The 17176-nt window shown below is 37.2% G+C and overlaps 1 protein-coding gene across 4 annotated transcripts in view; it reads right to left on the bottom strand.

Moving 5' to 3' along the window:
* Nucleotides 1-824: 824 nt before the first annotated feature.
* Nucleotides 825-17176, bottom strand: part of VSIG4 (V-set and immunoglobulin domain containing 4) — a 29884-nt gene continuing 13532 nt past the window's right edge. For 2 of the 4 annotated variants that reach the window (XM_007094652.3, XM_042975184.1), the window contains 5 exons: nt 9205-9267; nt 8600-8677; nt 4041-4145; nt 1881-1902; nt 825-1542 (listed from right to left, as the gene is read on the bottom strand). In XM_007094652.3, the coding sequence (XP_007094714.3) occupies nt 1305-1542; nt 1881-1902; nt 4041-4145; nt 8600-8677; nt 9205-9267 (506 nt within the window). In that variant the 3' untranslated portion in view covers nt 825-1304. Of the gene's footprint in view, nt 1543-1880; nt 1903-4040; nt 4146-8102; nt 8678-9204; nt 9268-17176 lie in introns of those variants that run through there. The other 2 variants (XM_042975185.1, XR_006213574.1) reach the window with 2 other exon arrangements.

Consider the following 17176-nt stretch of genomic DNA (forward strand, 5'->3'; position numbering starts at 1 on the left):
TAATTCTTGTTCACTTCTGTGTACTATTTTGACTTCTGTAATCATCCCAAAGGAGAGAATCTCCTGGTGAAACCTGAGCTGACCTTGGGCTGCATTAGAACCCAACGTGTCAAAAACAGCTTCCATGAAGAGCAAAGAAGTTTATTTGACATGAATTACATGAGGAAAAGGAAGAAGTGTTGAGTCAACCTAGAACAGGTCTTCATAGAGGAGATTGAAATAAAGGTGTATGCATGCGTTCACACATGCAAATTGTCAAACACATGCATGCATGTATGCATGCGCGAGCGCGTGCGCACACACACACACACACACACACACACACTCCTAGTTTTCATTTGTGCTTGAGGAAAAATATTTCTTTGCTTGGACCCCCACATTGTAAGAAGGCCAGAGTATAGAGATGACTTATGGTGAAGACAACTATTGCAAAGATTTCAGGATTCCAGGAGGTAGAAATCTTTGAGGGTGGTGTATTCATACTTTGGAAATAAATGGAGCCTTTCATCTCTACTTCCACAGTCCCCTGAAACAGAAGAGGGGGTCCCTCATTTTCAGGTTTCCAATTGACTTAAGAGAGTCATCCAAATGGAGTTGGCAGGATAACAGGGAAGGGAATGGAAGACAGTTGAATACGAATTTGCCAAATATTCATTGTGTCCCAGATGGGCCCACATCTGAAGTAAAGTAAAGATGGTATGTGTGGGAAAGAGAAAGACAAAAAAAGAAAAGGTACTATTCATAATTCCAAGTCCCCAAACATCTCAACCAGTCTCATTTTAATCACTTGATGGGTACTTGAGAGAAGACCAATATAACCAAGGTTGCTATCATGATTTGATTTTTATTGAGCACCAAAAGAATACCAGAGCACTAGACTCACAGCTCAGGAGCAAAACTTAACCCTAGCTTGTTACACAAAAAGGTATCTGGCCCTGAAGAAAGGGAAGTGATCCTGGACACAACTGGTCCCCTGAGCAGGCAAAGCTGCATTTCCCTCTGGTCTTCTGGTGGCAAGAGACCAAAGCTGTGTGGTGTCTGGAAGCATGATGACCACATCTCAGTGCTATCGGAACTTCCCTCTGGTGTTTGAAGAGAAGAAGCAGAAGGGATAATAGAAGGGTCTAAGACATGACCCAGCAGCAGGCTTGCTTGAAGTGCATATAACTTCTTGGGCAAAGCCAGTCACTCTTAGAACTTCAGTGATGAAAGACCCGTTGGGCTATCCAGGAATGGAAGTAGCAGGGAAGATGGCTGTGCAGAATTCAGGGGCTGAATAGGCAATTATGTCAGCAGACCATGGCCTACCAGGTGCTTTTGTCTTTGGTAGTCAAAAGCTCATAATCTGGAGGAACTGTGTGCAGCAGGTGAGAATAGTCACCATTGATCTGGGCGATGATCTGGTGCTCCTGGCCCAAGCAGGGATCGTCAGAGTAGTCAATGCCCGGAGTCTGGGAAGATGACTCTTCACTGGAGCAGTCACTTGTGAAAATAGCCACTCTCCAGGTTTCACCAGAATTGCTGTCCTCCCTGGAATGTGCCCTGTGGCCCAAGATCCCACCACACATAAAGAGGGGCTTGAAGCTGGGACTCTAGTTTCCCACACTTCTGCCCCAATTCTTGCCAACTGACCCTTAGGCTCTTGTTACTAAGGGTTTCTGGGAACAGGAGGCTAGTGGGCCTGGATTATTCCATGTCATCAGTGGGTCAAGAAAGATCCTCTGGAGGTGCTTCAGAGGGGGAAGAAAGCTATTCCCTGACCCTGAAGGCCTCGGGGCTTAGAATTGGGTTTATGCCAACCTCTCTTTCTTCCATGCCAGTGACAAACAGAATGAGGGCAGGGAAGGGGTCAGAAGATGGAAAAGCAGAGGTAATCTTACCTGGCCACTTCACAGACATGTTCTAGAAAAGAAGAAGAAATCAAGTCAGAAGTCTCCATGGGGAGTGGACAAGGGCCAAACGTGGACACTGGTTACCAAAGAATGAGGGAAGGAGAGACAAAAAGAGAGATCTCTATTGGGAGGTATTGGGAAGATAAACTGAAACACAGGGATACAGATTTCTCAGAGAAAGGAAAAGTACACGTTGTTACTATCCTCTTTGGTATACTCTGGTTCAGGACATCGGGCTGGAACAGTTGCTTGGTGTGGTAGAGGAAGGAACACTGGAGCTGGACGCACTCTCAACCCAGAAATCTTGCCAAAGATCCCCAGGGAGTTTTTGTGAAAACTTGACCAGGCCAGGGCCCAGGCAGAAGGGGTTAAATTAGCCTCTCAGGGACCATGGCCTAAGCCATTTCCAAATGCACTCATCTCCACTCTGCACTCAGAAAAAATCCTGAAGTAGGTCACCATTTCCCCCTAGTGTCTGTGGAGGAGAACTATCTGCAGTCCGTGCAGGCTTAAAGGCTCTATAACCTGATACAAACATGGATGTTTCTTGGTACTTCCCTCTAGGAGTTTATAAACTTTCAAGAATGCAACTGGGGATGCATGCATTCAAACACAAGAAAGAAAACAGAGCATGCCACAGGCCCTCTGCTTTGTGATACAGCCCTGTGTTTCCATGTCTTACCAGCCCCACTGGCCTGATAGCTCCCATACCACAGGTGTTATCTATTTCATTTTTTATATACCCACACTTTGGCACATAGTAGTCACATGTTAAATTGAATTAATGGCCTAAGGCTATCTCCATTATAGAGAGATAAAAATAGAAATTCTGGGAAGGCAATCATGAGAAGGCAATCCAAAAGGGGAAAAGCATAGAGGCATTAGGTATATGTGGCATATTTGCCTATTTGAGCCCAGTGATTGGAAATGAAATTAAGGAGTGATGGGGGTCAAGAAAATAGGCTAAAGCCACATCAGAGAGGGCCTTGAATGGAATTCAAATTTTGACTTCTATTCCCTGGGCTATGAACAGCCCTATAAGGTTTTTGTGTGGGAAAAAATCTAATATGGTTACAGTTTACACCTAATCTCATTGAGGCTATGATGAATGTTGTTTTCGCTGGGATTTGTGGCTACTTGAGTTATCTCTACTTCCAAGTTCAGCCTCATGAGTCATAGCCACCCTGACTAGCCAAGACCTTCAGAGACTCATGGTGGAAACTAGGCTACTTGGGAATAGAAGCTTCTATGGAGGAAAAGACACACTAATGTTAGGCAAAATGGCCAGTGCAGCAGGCTTTGAGGTGTATTTAGATTTTACTTAGAAATCAACATCCAAATTCTCTTTTAACTCCTCTGTTGGCTCACAGTTATTAAATGGCCCTGACAACTGCACCTCCATGATGTCATCAATTTATTTTTTTTTTAATTGCTGACTTTTAGTTCCTTTGCAAGGCCTAGAGAAAAAATTTCCAAATTCCTTAGCCTGTTATTTAAGATACTTTGTTATCAATAATAAAATTTCCTTTTCTCTTGAATTTCTCCTCTGAATTTTCTACATTGATGGCCCCACTCACCGTCATCTTTTGAGCTTTTGCACCTTTCCTCATGTAATTCCTTCTTCCTGGAACACTGCCTTCTAATTTTTTTTTTTTCATCCTCCAAGGCCTGGTCTAAGTCCCACCTCCTCCTAAAAGTTCTTGCTAATCTCTTCAGCCTTAACTGACTCTCCTTTCTTCTGGAAACCTTATCATTGATTATATTCTCCAGGCTTTGAGTCTATAGCCTTTTTTGTTATGTATGATTATTGATAAACTTCATATTTCTACTTTGAATCTTCTAAATAAATTGTAATAAACTTGAAGCCAAGGATTGTGACTTCCATTTCTCTTGCATCCTCATGAGACAAACCATTACAGTGATGGCTTTCATTAAGCTAGTTAACAAAGATTTCTGAATTAACTTCCATACATCATCTTGTCATTGTTGGCTTGCATATCTATCTCCATACACTTCTTTTCTCACTCCCACTCTAAGCTGGGAGCTCTTTGAAGTGCCTATCACAGTGGCTGGTACAGAATTTATGCTTAACTATACTGTCAGAATGAATTAATGAGCAAAAGCCACTCAGTTATACTCATAACTGACCTTGTTGGGATGTCTTCCAGCAGAGCATGACATAAGCCAGGATGGAGACCATCATACAGCACAGGGAAATGATGAGAATGATGGAAAAGGTAGGTAGGCCCTTTCCTAGGAGGCAAAACAAGGCCAAGAGGTATATGGTTGAAAATGAGTTTAAAAACAGAAACTCCAAGGAACAGCCCAACCAGCCCATAACTTTTTTTAAATTTTTTATTTTTTTAAACATTCATTTATTTTTGAGAGAGAGAGAGCAGTAGTGGGTGAGGGAAAGAGAGAGGGAAACAGAGGATCTGAAGGAGGCTCTGCACTGTGAGCACAGAGCCTGATGTGGGGCTGAAAAGCACAAACCGTGAGATCACGACCTGAGCTGAAATCAAGAGTCGGCCAGTTAACCAACTAGCCAACCAGGGAGCCCGCGATAACATTTTCTTTTCCATTTTTAATTTTCTCCTGGCTTTATTTTCTATCCAGAGAGACAAACAAGACCCGAAACCTATGAGAAAGAGTTGAGAGAGGCAAGAGACTCCATGTATAAATACAATCTTCCAAGCCCACTAACTGATGGCTGATTGGCTTGGGCATTTGAACTAGTCATCCAGGCTTTCCAGGGGGCCAAGACAAGATATTTTCACCTTCTCTTAAAGGAAAATAGTACCTTGACTTCCCCACTTCACAAAATGCTACCTAATTGATACTCTGGTCAATTATGTCTAGCCAAAAGAATTATTTTCTTCACACTTTCTGGGCAAGTATTCAGATTTCTTTTTCCTCTAAACGTATTTCTAGAGTCTCCTGAGTTAACTATCCCAATTATGCCTATAAGCTGAAGGAAACCACTGGACTGGGCTTTTAGTCTTGGATCTGTTATTTCCTTGCTGTATGACTGTGGTAGGCAGAATAATAGTTCTCCAAAAATGTCCATATCCAAATCCCCAGAACATGTGAGAATTTTAGTTTAAATTGTAAGGAAGAATTAAAGTTGCAGATATATTTAAAGTTGCTAATTAGCTGACCATGAGATGGGGAGATTATTTTGAATTACCTTGGTGGGCTCAATGTAATCAGTCTTTTAAAAGTTAAAGAGGGGTGGGGCACCTGGGTGGCTCAGTCAGCTATGCAACCAGCTCTTGATTTTAGCTCAAGTCGTGATCTTACAGTTAGTGAGTTCAAGCCCCACATCAGGCTCTGCGCTGATACTGCAGAGACAACCTGGGATTCTCTTCATTTCCCCTCTCTCTGCCTCTACTCTGCTCATGTTCTCTCTCTCTCTCTCAAAATAAATAAATAAATTTTTAAAAAGTTGAGGAAAACAAAAGAGGTCAGAATTAGAGAGAGACTTGAGGATGCTGCATTGCTAGTTTTGAAAATGGTGGAAGGAGACCAAGATCCAAGGAATATGAGCAGCTTCTAGAAGCTAGAAAAAAAAAGAAACTAATTTTTCCCCAAAGCCTCCAGAAAAAACACAGCCCTGCTGATACCTTGATCTTAGCTCAAAGTGTCAAACCTCTGATCTCCAGAAGTGTGTGATAATAGATTTGTGTTATTTTAAGGCACTAAGTTTGAGGCACTTATTTTTATAGCCATCTTAAAAAAATAAATTTTAGTGACTTTAGTCAAATTATTGAGTATGTATTAGTTTCCCCGTAAGTTTAGTGAAAAGATTGTATAATGTCTAATGCACTTATAGCTACAATATTCTGAATCTAAGGGGTAAGATCAGTGGATAGAGAGGGGTAGAGAAAGAAACTCAATTATCCTTAGGATTTGTTGCTACAACTGGCTTTATTTTTGCCAGACCCTAAAATACTTTGTCTTATAAATCTGGAATATCAGGCATTGGATGGCTGAGTTGGTTAAGCATCTGACTCTTGATTTCAGCTCAGGTCATGAGCTCATGGTTCATATGATGAAGCACGTATTATGCTCTGTGCTGACAGCATGGAGTCTGCTTGGGATTATTTCTCACCCTCTCTCTCTGTCCTTCCCCCACTTGTGCTCTCTCTCTGGAATATTACTCACCTATAAAAAGTACTATCTTGTCATTTGAATAAAATAGATCTAGAAGATATAATGCTAAGTGAAATAAGTAAGTCAGAGACAGACAAATAACACATAACTTTACTCATACGTGGAATTTAAGTAAGAAATGAAACAAATAGAATAAGAAACAACAAAAACACTCAAATATAGAGAACAAACTGGTGATTGTGATAGGGGAGGTGGGTGGAGGGATGGGTAAAATAAGTGAAGGGGATTAGGAGTACACTTATTGTGATGAGTGCTCAGCAGTGTATAGAATTGTTGAATCATTACATTGTATACTTGAAACTAATATAACACTGTGTGTTAATTATACTTGAATTAAAAAAAAATAAAAACAACTAGTATTTGTGGTCCCCAGAACTGTGATTGAAGCTGAGAGAATCCAAGCTGTATTTCTTTGATTTTTTGATTCTCCATTTCTTCCAGATTGTCCAATTTGTTAACATGCAATTTTTCATAATATTCTCCTATAATTTTATTTTTGTGGTGTTGGTTGTTATCTCTCCTCTTTCATTTGTGATTTTATTTATTTGGGTCCTTTCTTTCTTCTTTTTAATAAGTATGGCTAGGGGTTTATCAATTTTATTGATTCTTTCAAGGAACCAGCTCCTGGTTTCATTCATCTGTTCTACTGTTTTTGTTTGGTTGTTTTAGTTTCTATATCATCTATTTCTGCTCTAACTTTTATTATTTCCCTACTCCTTCTGGTTTTAGGCTTCATTGTTGTTATTTTTCTAGCTCCTTTAGGTGTAAGGTTAGGTTTTGATATTTTTCTTGCTTCTTGAGGTAGGCCTGTATTTCTATATACTTCCCTCTTATCATCACCTTTGCTGCATCCCAAAAGTTTTAGACCATTGTGTTTTCATTTTCATTTGTTTCCATGTATTTAAAAAATTTCTTCCTTGATTTCTTTCTTAACCTATTCATTCTATAGTAGCATGTTGTTTAATCTCCATGTATTTGCAGTCTTTCCAATTTTTTCTTGTGGCTAACTTCAAGTTTCATAGTGCTGTGGTCAGAAAATATGCATGGTATGATCTCAGTCTTTTTGTCCTTGTAGAGGCCTGGTTTGTGACCTAGTATGTGATCTACTTTGGAGAATGTTCCATGTGCACTTGAGAAGAATGTGTATTCTGATGCTTTAGGATGGAATAAGAGAACCCAAGCTATAAACCATTAGAGATTTAAGGAAGAATCTCCCTTGGAGGGAATCAAGTAGTAAAAACAAAAACAAAAACAAACAAAACAACAACAAGAACAAAACTTGATAGAGGATGCAATGCACACACACAATATCTGAAAATTTCCATTCCCTTGGGGTTATCTTCTCATTTTATCAAAATAACTCTCCAAAAATTATCTTCTCATCTCCCTTGTCTTATTGGATGTTGCCCTGCAAAAGCCATGCAATATGGAAACCTTCAAACCAAAGGTGGCAATTCAAAAGTAGCCCACAAAACAGCTTTGGGCTATGCCTAAAGATAAAATGTTGTGCAGCCAAAAGGGGAGAAGTACATGGGCATTAAGAAGTCCACCATTAACGGTATACAATCAGAGAATGAGACCAATAGTGACAGTCATCACTATTTAGCATCAGCTAATCGAAATAGATGTTTACTATAAACTTGGGGTCTCTACTACACACTTTTGTTGCAGGACAATGTGTGATCTGGAGAGTTCTAAGGGATAAGTGAGGGCAGCTCTGCTGATAATGGGGATCTTGATTATTAAGGGAAGTAGTTAATTATCAAGTAGTATGAACGCATTTCGTTATTTTTTGAAAAAAAATCACTGTTTTATTTTTGAGAGAGAGAGAAAGAGAAAGCAGGGGAAGGACAGAGAGATACAGATACACAGATTCTGAAGCAAGCTCCAGGCTCTGAGTTGTCAGCACAAAGCCGGATGTGGGGCATGAAACCACGGACCATGAGATCATGATCTGAGGTGAAGTCAGACGCTTAACTGACTGAGCCACCCAGGCGCCCCTATATTTCATTATTTTAACAATCAATGTAGGCGTACCAGTGCAAAAAAGCTAAGTTCCAGGGAAAACAAGCTTCTCTTCAGGGTTTGGATCTTTGATACCATGACTTAGGGATCCTTGAAACTCTCGAGAACTCAGAAATCAGCTGCAAGCTTCTTGGTGAGCCCTGGTTAAGAGCTCAAGTAACGAGGCCCTCACATTATCCTTATATGATCCAATACCTACATCCCTAAGAGAGCTGGCTGAGGTCATAGTCCAATTCCTATTCTTGCTTAGAGTGTTTGGGAGGTGTATTACTATGACAACAGTAAACCAGCTAAAAACACAACTACCGCTTAACCACACTCTGACTCATTACTGAATCTGCATCTGTCCCTCCCCATCCCACCCATTAAGCTCATCTCCAGGGCCTTTGACAATTGTGCAGCATTCATTTGAAGAGTTGAATGCCACAGAATAGTGTGTATTGTGAAAAGTTTCAGTTGCAAAGTTCAGAGCCTAGAAGGAAAGATAGAAGTCCTGTCCTTTTCCTTACCTGTTTCAGCACTGGTGTCCCCAGAGTAGCCATCCACTTCAGTGGTCCACTTCCAAAATGAGGTCACTGTAGATGTTGCTATAAGAACAAGGTATTAGGATCAGAGGCCTCTCTTCCATCCAAAAACTATGAGGCAAAGGGTGGCTGAAAAGTTTGGGTACCTTCACTGGGAATTTATTCTGAGCTTTCCAGATTTCCTGGAAAGGAATTGACCACTGGTACTATGGGATGATGTATCTTAGTTTCTTACTGTTGGTGGTGGGAAGAGGCCCATGGAGGGTGGGCAACATATCCAAAGTTCCACAGAAAGTCAGATTAGGAGCAAAACATAAGTCAGAGTTTTCTCTTTTCCAACATGAGTACTCTCTTTTCTTACTTTTGCCTCAGATGTTCTCACAAAGAAGAATATACATATTCATTATTCTACTTCTTCACAACATTTTAATCATTTCTCCCTTTCTTTTATTTCCATTCTGTTATTGCTATGTTTTCTCTGAGGAACCCAGTAACCTCTTATTACAAATATAACGGCATTGAACCTTCTTTGGTTTCCATGACATCATTTCAGACCTCTATTGCACCCACAGAACCATAGTAAAACTCACCTTTCAAGGGAGATTGCATGGTTGTAGGTGTCTCAGTATTAGTCTTGAGTGACTTGGAAGAGTCTGCAAGGAAAAGGGAGCCCAGTCAAGGGCCCTGGTACCCTTGAGTGAACAGTTGAATGGTCTGGAGAAATTATTAAGTAAGTAATAAAGAAAGCTAAGTAGGAGAAAGTAAGTAAGGGTCAGTCAGCTCCATACCTGGACCTGTCTCAACACTTTTCTTATGATGCTGAAAAGTTGGGTGTTACCTGGTCATCCTTCACATCTTTCTAAGGCAAGATTAAGCCAGGATTCATAGGCCTCTAATAAATGTGTAGCTATAGTCCTGAGCGTCTTTCAACATGGATTAAAAAGACATATTTTGCTTTTAATAACTTATGAAATTTAGCTATTAATTTTCTTGAGAGAGATTTAGGAAGTATTACAAAGAAGGTGGCTATGGGTGATGTCAGTGGAAATGGTAGAGTTATGACTTCTGGGTATTTACTTCTGTACAAAAGCAATAAAATAACTGGCAAAGTTTTTAAAAATCAACTTTTTCTACAAACAAACAAACAAAAATCAACTTTTTTCCAAAATAAAAAAAAATAGCTAGAGGTTTTGCATCAATCCAGGGAGCATTTTTAGGATAAAAACAGCTAAATGTTGTTAATAACAGCAATTTTGTGGCATTTTAACTTTTTCTAAATCCATTACTCCTCCCAGGCCATTAGTAGCCTTGAGTTAGCAGAACAGTTTAGTTTCCAACAACTGTCATTATTTGACATGTGTGTCGGTTCTCTGACTCAAAACGCTTGTCTATATTGATTACTCCGTGCTAAAATTCTCCCTTGGGAAAAGGATATATGTGTCATACATCTGCTTGAAGCAATGGATAACAGTTGAGGGAAACAAGAGGCTGACCAAAAAGTTTAAAAGGAAAAACTGAAGAATTAAATGTCAATAGGGGCTATGGAAATCTTTGACACATTCCTAAGAATCTAGAAGGAATGCACTTGCCAAGCATAGTGCTGTGTTCATGTTCAGGAAAGACATGAGAAGGTCATAAGTCCTTACCTCTGGCTAGCCTTGGGGCTCTGCATAAGCAGGGAGTGAAGGTTATGGCAGTTATAAGCTTCCTGGGTTAGTGTTAAGGACATATTTCTACAGCCAACAGAGCTCTTTAGAAAAGAGTGGGACATTTGTTTGTCTTAGGTATTTAAGGAATTCTCTATCTAATCATTTGCTAACTATCAAGCTAAACTAGCAGAGACTTTGTTGGCCATCCATGATAAAGAATACAAGACTGTACTGAATTAGTTCAGTAAAGTAACTAAACAAATAAACAGTATCTAAGACAACAAGCAATGCCAACAATAAGCCCTGGAGAAAGAGAGAGAGAATCAGGCTTCCAGAATTGCTACATTATATTGTTTAAAATATAAAAATATAAAAAAAAAACTGTTTAAAAAACAGTTTTCAACAAAAATATGAGATATTCAAAAAAATTAGAAAGTACAGCTCATAAACAGGAAAAAACTCAATGAATAGAAACTGTTTCTGACATAGTACAGGTATTAGACTTACTAAACCAAGATTTTAAATAAATTATTTTAAATCTGTTCAAAAATTAAAAATTTCATGTCTGAAGACCTAAAAGAATGAAACTGATTCAAACCAAATAGACAATATCAAAAGAGACATAAATTATAAAACAGGAGCCATCTACAAATGCTTCAGTTGAAATGTACAATAACCAAAAGAAAACATCATTGGGAGAAAATTTTACTAGAGCTAATTAACGTGGCAAAAAAATCATTAAACTTGAAAAGATGACAATTGAAATTAGCCACAAAAACAGAAAATAGAATGAATGAGGAAAAGTGAGCAGTCCCTCAGAGACATGTGGGACACCATCAAGTGTACCAATGTACACATAATGAAAGTCCTAAAAAGAGAGGATGGAAAATTACAGATGGAATATTATTTTTAAATAACTTTAAAAATCTCAATTTGATGAAAAGCATTATTCTTCAAATATAAGAAGCTCAATGAACCCCAGTAGGAAAAAAAATTTTTGAAAAAACAAAAACATCTACAATTAGACACATAATCAAAAGCCAAAGCCAATGAAACAAGAGAGAGGCACGTTATCATACATGAGATTCTCAATTTTCACTCATTCATAAAGTTTAAGAAATGAAAGAAATGACCATAGAGGAAGGGAGGGAAACATAAGATAAAAGCAGCGAGGGAGGCAAACCATAAGAAACTCTTAAATACAGAGAACAAACTAAGGATTGATGGAGGGGCGGTGGGTGGGAAGATGGGCTAAATGTGTGATGGGTATTAAGGAGGGCACTAGTTGTGGTGATCACTGGGTGTTATGTGTAAGTGATGAATCACAGGGTTCTACTCCTGAAACCAGTACTACACTGTATGTCAACTAATTTGAATTTAAAGAAATAAATTTTAAAAAATAACGTGCATTCATGTAAAAAAAAAAGATTTATGGCTGATTTCTCAGTAGAAACAATGGAAGCCATAAGACAGTGAGATAATATTCAAAGTACTAAAAAAATGAATTTCAATCAAGAATTATATATTTAGCAAAACTGCAATTTAACAACAAAGAAGAAATTAAAGTATTCCAAGATTAACAATAACTGGGAGAGTTTGTCACCAGCAGATTTGTCATATGAAGAATCCTATGGGTAGTCTTCAATTGGAAATAAAAGGACACTAGATAGTAACTTGGATCAACATGAAGAAATAAAACATCAAAAATATAACTACATAAGTAAATATAAAGAAAGTATAAATGAATTTTTATTTGTAACTCATTTTTTTCTGATTTAAAAGACAACTACATAAAGCAATAATGTTAATGTGATTATAATGTATAAAGATGTAATCTTTTACAGTAATAGCATAAAGGAGGGGAAATTGAAAAATGAAATAAAAACAGGATATATATAAAACAAATAACAAAAGGGCAGACACATTGTTTTGTAAACAATTATATTAAATATGAATAGATTAAATTATCACATTTAAAGGCAAAGATTGGTAGTGTGGAATTATGTGGAATCTAAAAAAACAAGACACATAAACAAATAAAAAGCATAATCATACCTATACATACAGAAAACAAACTGATGCTTACCAGAGGGAATGGGGGTTAGGGGAAAGGGAAAATGCATGAAGGGGAGTAAGAGATACAGGCTTCCAATTATGGAGTGAATAAGTCATGGGAATAAAAGGCACAACATAGGGAATATAGTCAATGATATTGTAATAGCATTGTATGGTGACAAGTAGTAGCTACACTTGTTAGCATAGCATAACATATAGAGATGTTGCATCACTATGTTGTACATCTGAAACTAATGTAACATGGTTTGTCAACTGTACTCAAACCACAACAAAATTTAAAAAGACAACTTACATTAAAAAAGAAAACAATCTAACTGCATTGTATGTATATGTAGGATTCATACACATAAATGTTTTGAAAGTATGGAAAAAGATATACCATGCAAACAGTAACTAAAATACAGCTGGGGTAGCTATACAAGTATTCAAGAAAATAGACTTAAAGACAAAAACTGTTATTAGAGATAAAGAAAGACATTTAATAATTTTAAGAGTCAATCCATCAAGAAAACATTACAATTATAAACATAACTACTTCTAATAAAACAGCCCCAAAATACACGAAGCAAAACCTGACAGAATTTTCGAGAGAAATAAACAATTAAACAATAATAGTTTGAGGCTTCAATACTGTAGTTTCAATTATGGATAGAAAAACTAGATGAAAGATCAGAAGAAAATTTAAGACTTGAACAAAATTTCTTGAACAAGACTGTTAACTAAATGGCTCTAACTGACATATACAGAGCACTCCACACAACAGCAGAATATATGCGCTTCTGAAGTGCATATGGAACATTATCCAGAACAGACCATATGTTAGGCCACAAATTCAGGCTCAGTAAATTTGAAACAACTAAAACAATGCAAAATATTTTCTCCAACCACAATGAAATGAAATTAGAAATAATTAACAGAAGAAAATTAGAGAAATTCACAAATATGTGGAAATTAAATGACACATTCCCAATTAACCAGTGGGTCAAAAGAAATTTATCAGGAAATAAGAAAATACTTTGAGATGATCAAAAATTAAAACACAACATATTGAAACTTATTGGAGGCAGTGAAAGTAGTACTCAAAGAAAAATTAATAACTATAAATACCTACTTCAGAAAATAAGGAAGCTCTCAAGCCAATAATCTAATCTTCCACCTTAAAATGAAAACTAGAAAGAGAAAAGCAAATTAAACAGAGAACAAAGAGAAGGAAGAAAATACTTAGCAGAAATAAATGAAATAGTAAGTGAAAATTAATAGAGAAAATCAACAAACCCAAAATTTGGTTATTAAAGAAAATCAACAAAATTGACAAGCCTTTGGCTAGACCAACCTGGGAAAAAGAAAGAAAACTCAAATTGTTAAAATATTTAATATATTTAATAAAAAGAGGACCTTACTACTAACTTTGTAGAAATAAAACTAATTCTAAGGGAATACTATGAATAACTGTAAGACAATGAACTAGTTAAGATGTAAGAGAAATTCCTAGAAATTTGCAAACTATTAAAACTGACAAAAGAAGAGATAGAAAACTCGAATAGGTAGAAATTTAACAAGTAAAAAGATTGGATCTCTAATCCAATACCTTCCCACAAAGTAAAGGTTAGGCCCAGATGGCTTCAATGATGAATTCTACAAAAGGTTTAAAGAAAAATTAATGCCTATTCTTCACCAATTCTTTCAAAAACTATGAAGGTAACTCTTCCCAACTTCGTATATGAGACCAGTATACCCTGATACAAAAGCAGATAAAGACATCAAAAGAAAAGAAAACAAACAAAAAAAAAACCACCATGCGTTATGAATATAAATGTAAAACTACTTAATAAAATACAAGCATATAAAATCCAGAAGCATATTAAAAAGATTATGTACCATGACCATTAGGGTTTATCCCAGGAATGCAGGATTGATTCAACATAGGAGAAATGTGTCAATGAAATACACTCTATTAATAAAAAAGACACAGAAAATGCACTTGACGTAATCCAACACTCTTTAATTATAAAAAAAAAAAACATTAAGCAAACTAGGAATAGAGGCAATTTTCTCAGCCTGATAAAAGTATTTATATAAAACGCACATGGGGCACCTGGGTGTCTCAATCAGTTGAGCATCTGACTTAAACTCAGGTTATGATCTCACAGTTCAAGTTTGAGCCGCACATGGGTTTTGCTGCTGTCAAAGAAAAGCCTGCTTCAGAACCTCTCTCCCCCTCTCCCTGTCCTTCCCCTGCTCACACTCTTTCTGAAAAATAAGAAAACATTAAAAAAAAATACATACAGCAAACATTGTACTTAATGGTAAAAGACTGAATGCTTTTCTTATAAGATCAAAAACAAGACAATTATGTCCACTCTCACCATGCTTATTTACCATTGTACTGAGGTATTAACCAAGGAAATTGTGCAATAAAAAAATAAAACACATCAATATTGGAAAGGAAGACTACATGTCATTTGCAAATGTCTTCCCCCATTCTGTCAATTGCCTTTTAGTTTTGCTGATTGCTTCCTTCGCTGTGCAGAAGTTTTTATTTTGATGAGGTCCCAGTAGTTCATTTTTGTTTTTGTTTCCCTTGCTTCTGGAGACGTGTTGAGTAAGAACTTGTTGCGGCCATGATCAAAGAGGTATTTGCCTGCTTTCTCCTTGAGGATTTTGATGGCTTCCTGTCTTACATTGAGGTCTTTCATCCAGTTTGAGTTCATTTTTGTGTATGGTGTAAGAAAGTGGTCCAGGTTCATTCTTCTGCATGTCCCTGTCCAGTTTTCCCAGCACCACTTGCTGAAAAGACTGTTTTTATTCCATTGGATATTCTTTCTTGCTTTGTCAAATATTAGTTGGCCATACGTTTTTGTGTCCATTTCTGGGTTCTCTATTCTGTTCCATTGATCTGAGTGTCTGTTCCTGTGCCAGTACCATACTGTCTTGACGACTGTAGCTTTGAAGTACAACTTAAAGTCTGGGATTGTGATGCCTCCTGCTTTGGTTTTCTTTTTCAAGATTGCTTTGGCTATTCTGGGACTTTTCTGGCTCCATACAAATTTTAAGATTATTTGTTCTAGGTCTGTGAAGAATGCTTGTGTTATTTTGATAGGGATTGCATTGAATATGTAGATTGCTTTGGGTAGTATTGACATTTTAACGATATTTGTTCTTCCTATCCAGGAGCACGGAATATTTTCCCCTTTTGGTGTGTGTCTTCTTCAATTTCTTTCATAAGCTTTCTATCATTTTCAGTGTATGGTTTTTCACCTCTTTGGTAAGATTTATTCCTAGGTATTTTATGGTTTTTGGTGCAATTGTACATGGGATTGATTCCTTGATTTCTCTTTCTATTGGTTCATTGTTATAGAAATTCAACAGATTTCTGTGCATTGATTTTATATACCCTGCCATTTTACTGAATTCATGAATCAGTTCTAGCAGTTTTTTGGTGAAATCTTTTGGGTTTTCCATGTAGAGTATCATGTCATCTGTGAAGAGTGAAAGTTTGACCTCCTCCAGGCTGATTTGGATTCCTTTTATTTCTTTGTGTTTTCTGATAACAGAGGCTAAGTCTTCCAATACTATGTTGAATAACAGTGGTGAGAATGGACATCCCTGTCTTGTTCTTGACCTTAGGGGGAAAGCTGTCAGTTTTTCCCCATTGAGGATAATATTAGTGTTGGGTCGTTCATATATGGCTTTTATGATCTGCAGGTATGCTCCTTCTATCCATACTTTCTTGAGGGTTTTTATCAAAAAAGGATGCTGTATTTTGTCAAATGCTTTCTCTGCATCTTTTGAGAGCATCATATGGTTCTTGTCCTTTCTTTTATTGATGTGATGAATCACGTTAATTCTTTTGTGGATATTGAACCAGCCCTGCATCCCAGGTACAAATCCCACTTGGTCGTGGTGAATAATTTTTTTAATGTATTGTTTGATCCTGTTGGCTAATATCTTGTTGAAGATTTTTGCATCCATGTTCATCAGGAAAATTGGTCTAAAGTTCTCCTTTTTAGAGTGGTCTCTGTCTGGTTTTGGAATCAAGGTAATTCTGGCTTCATAGAAAGAGTTTGGAAGTTTTCCTTCCATTTCTATTTTTTGGAACAGCTTCAAGAGAATAGGTGTGAACTCTTCCTGAAATGTTTGGTAAAATTCCCCTGGAAAGCCATCTTGCCCTGGGCTCTTGTTTTTTGGCAGATTTTTGATTACTAACTCGATTTCCTTACTGGTTATGGGTCTGTTCAATTTTTATATTTCTTCCTGTTTCAGTTTTGATAGCGTACACATTTCTAGGAATTTTTCCATTTCTTCCAGATTACCCGTTTTTATTGGCATATTCTTGCTCATAATTTTCCCTTATTATTGTTTTTATTTCTGTTGTGTTGGTTGTGACCTCTCCTCTTACATTCTTGATTTTATTTGTTTGGGTCTTTTCCTTTTTTTTTTTTCTTTTTGATCAAACTGGCTAGTAGCTTATCAGTTTTGTTAATTCTTTGAAAGAACCAGCTTCTGGTTTCATTGAACTGTTCTACTGTTATTTTGGTTTCAATGGCATTAAGTTCTGCTCTAATCTTTATTATTTCCTGTCATCTGCTGGTTTTGGGTTTTGTTTGCTGTTCTTTTCCTAGCTCCTTAAGGCACAACATTAGTTGGTGTATCTGAGATCTTTCTTTCCTCTTTAGGAAGGCCTGGACTGCTATATAGTTTCTTCTTATGAACGCCTTTGCTGCATCCCAAAGGTTTTGGGTTGTGGTGTTATCATTTTCATTGACTTCCATGTACTTTTTAATTTCCTCTTTAACTGCTTGTTTAGCCCATTCATTCTTTAGTAGGATGTTCTTCA

The sequence above is a fragment of the Panthera tigris genome, chromosome X, assembly GCF_018350195.1.
Source record: "Panthera tigris isolate Pti1 chromosome X, P.tigris_Pti1_mat1.1, whole genome shotgun sequence".
NCBI lineage: Eukaryota > Metazoa > Chordata > Mammalia > Carnivora > Felidae > Panthera > Panthera tigris.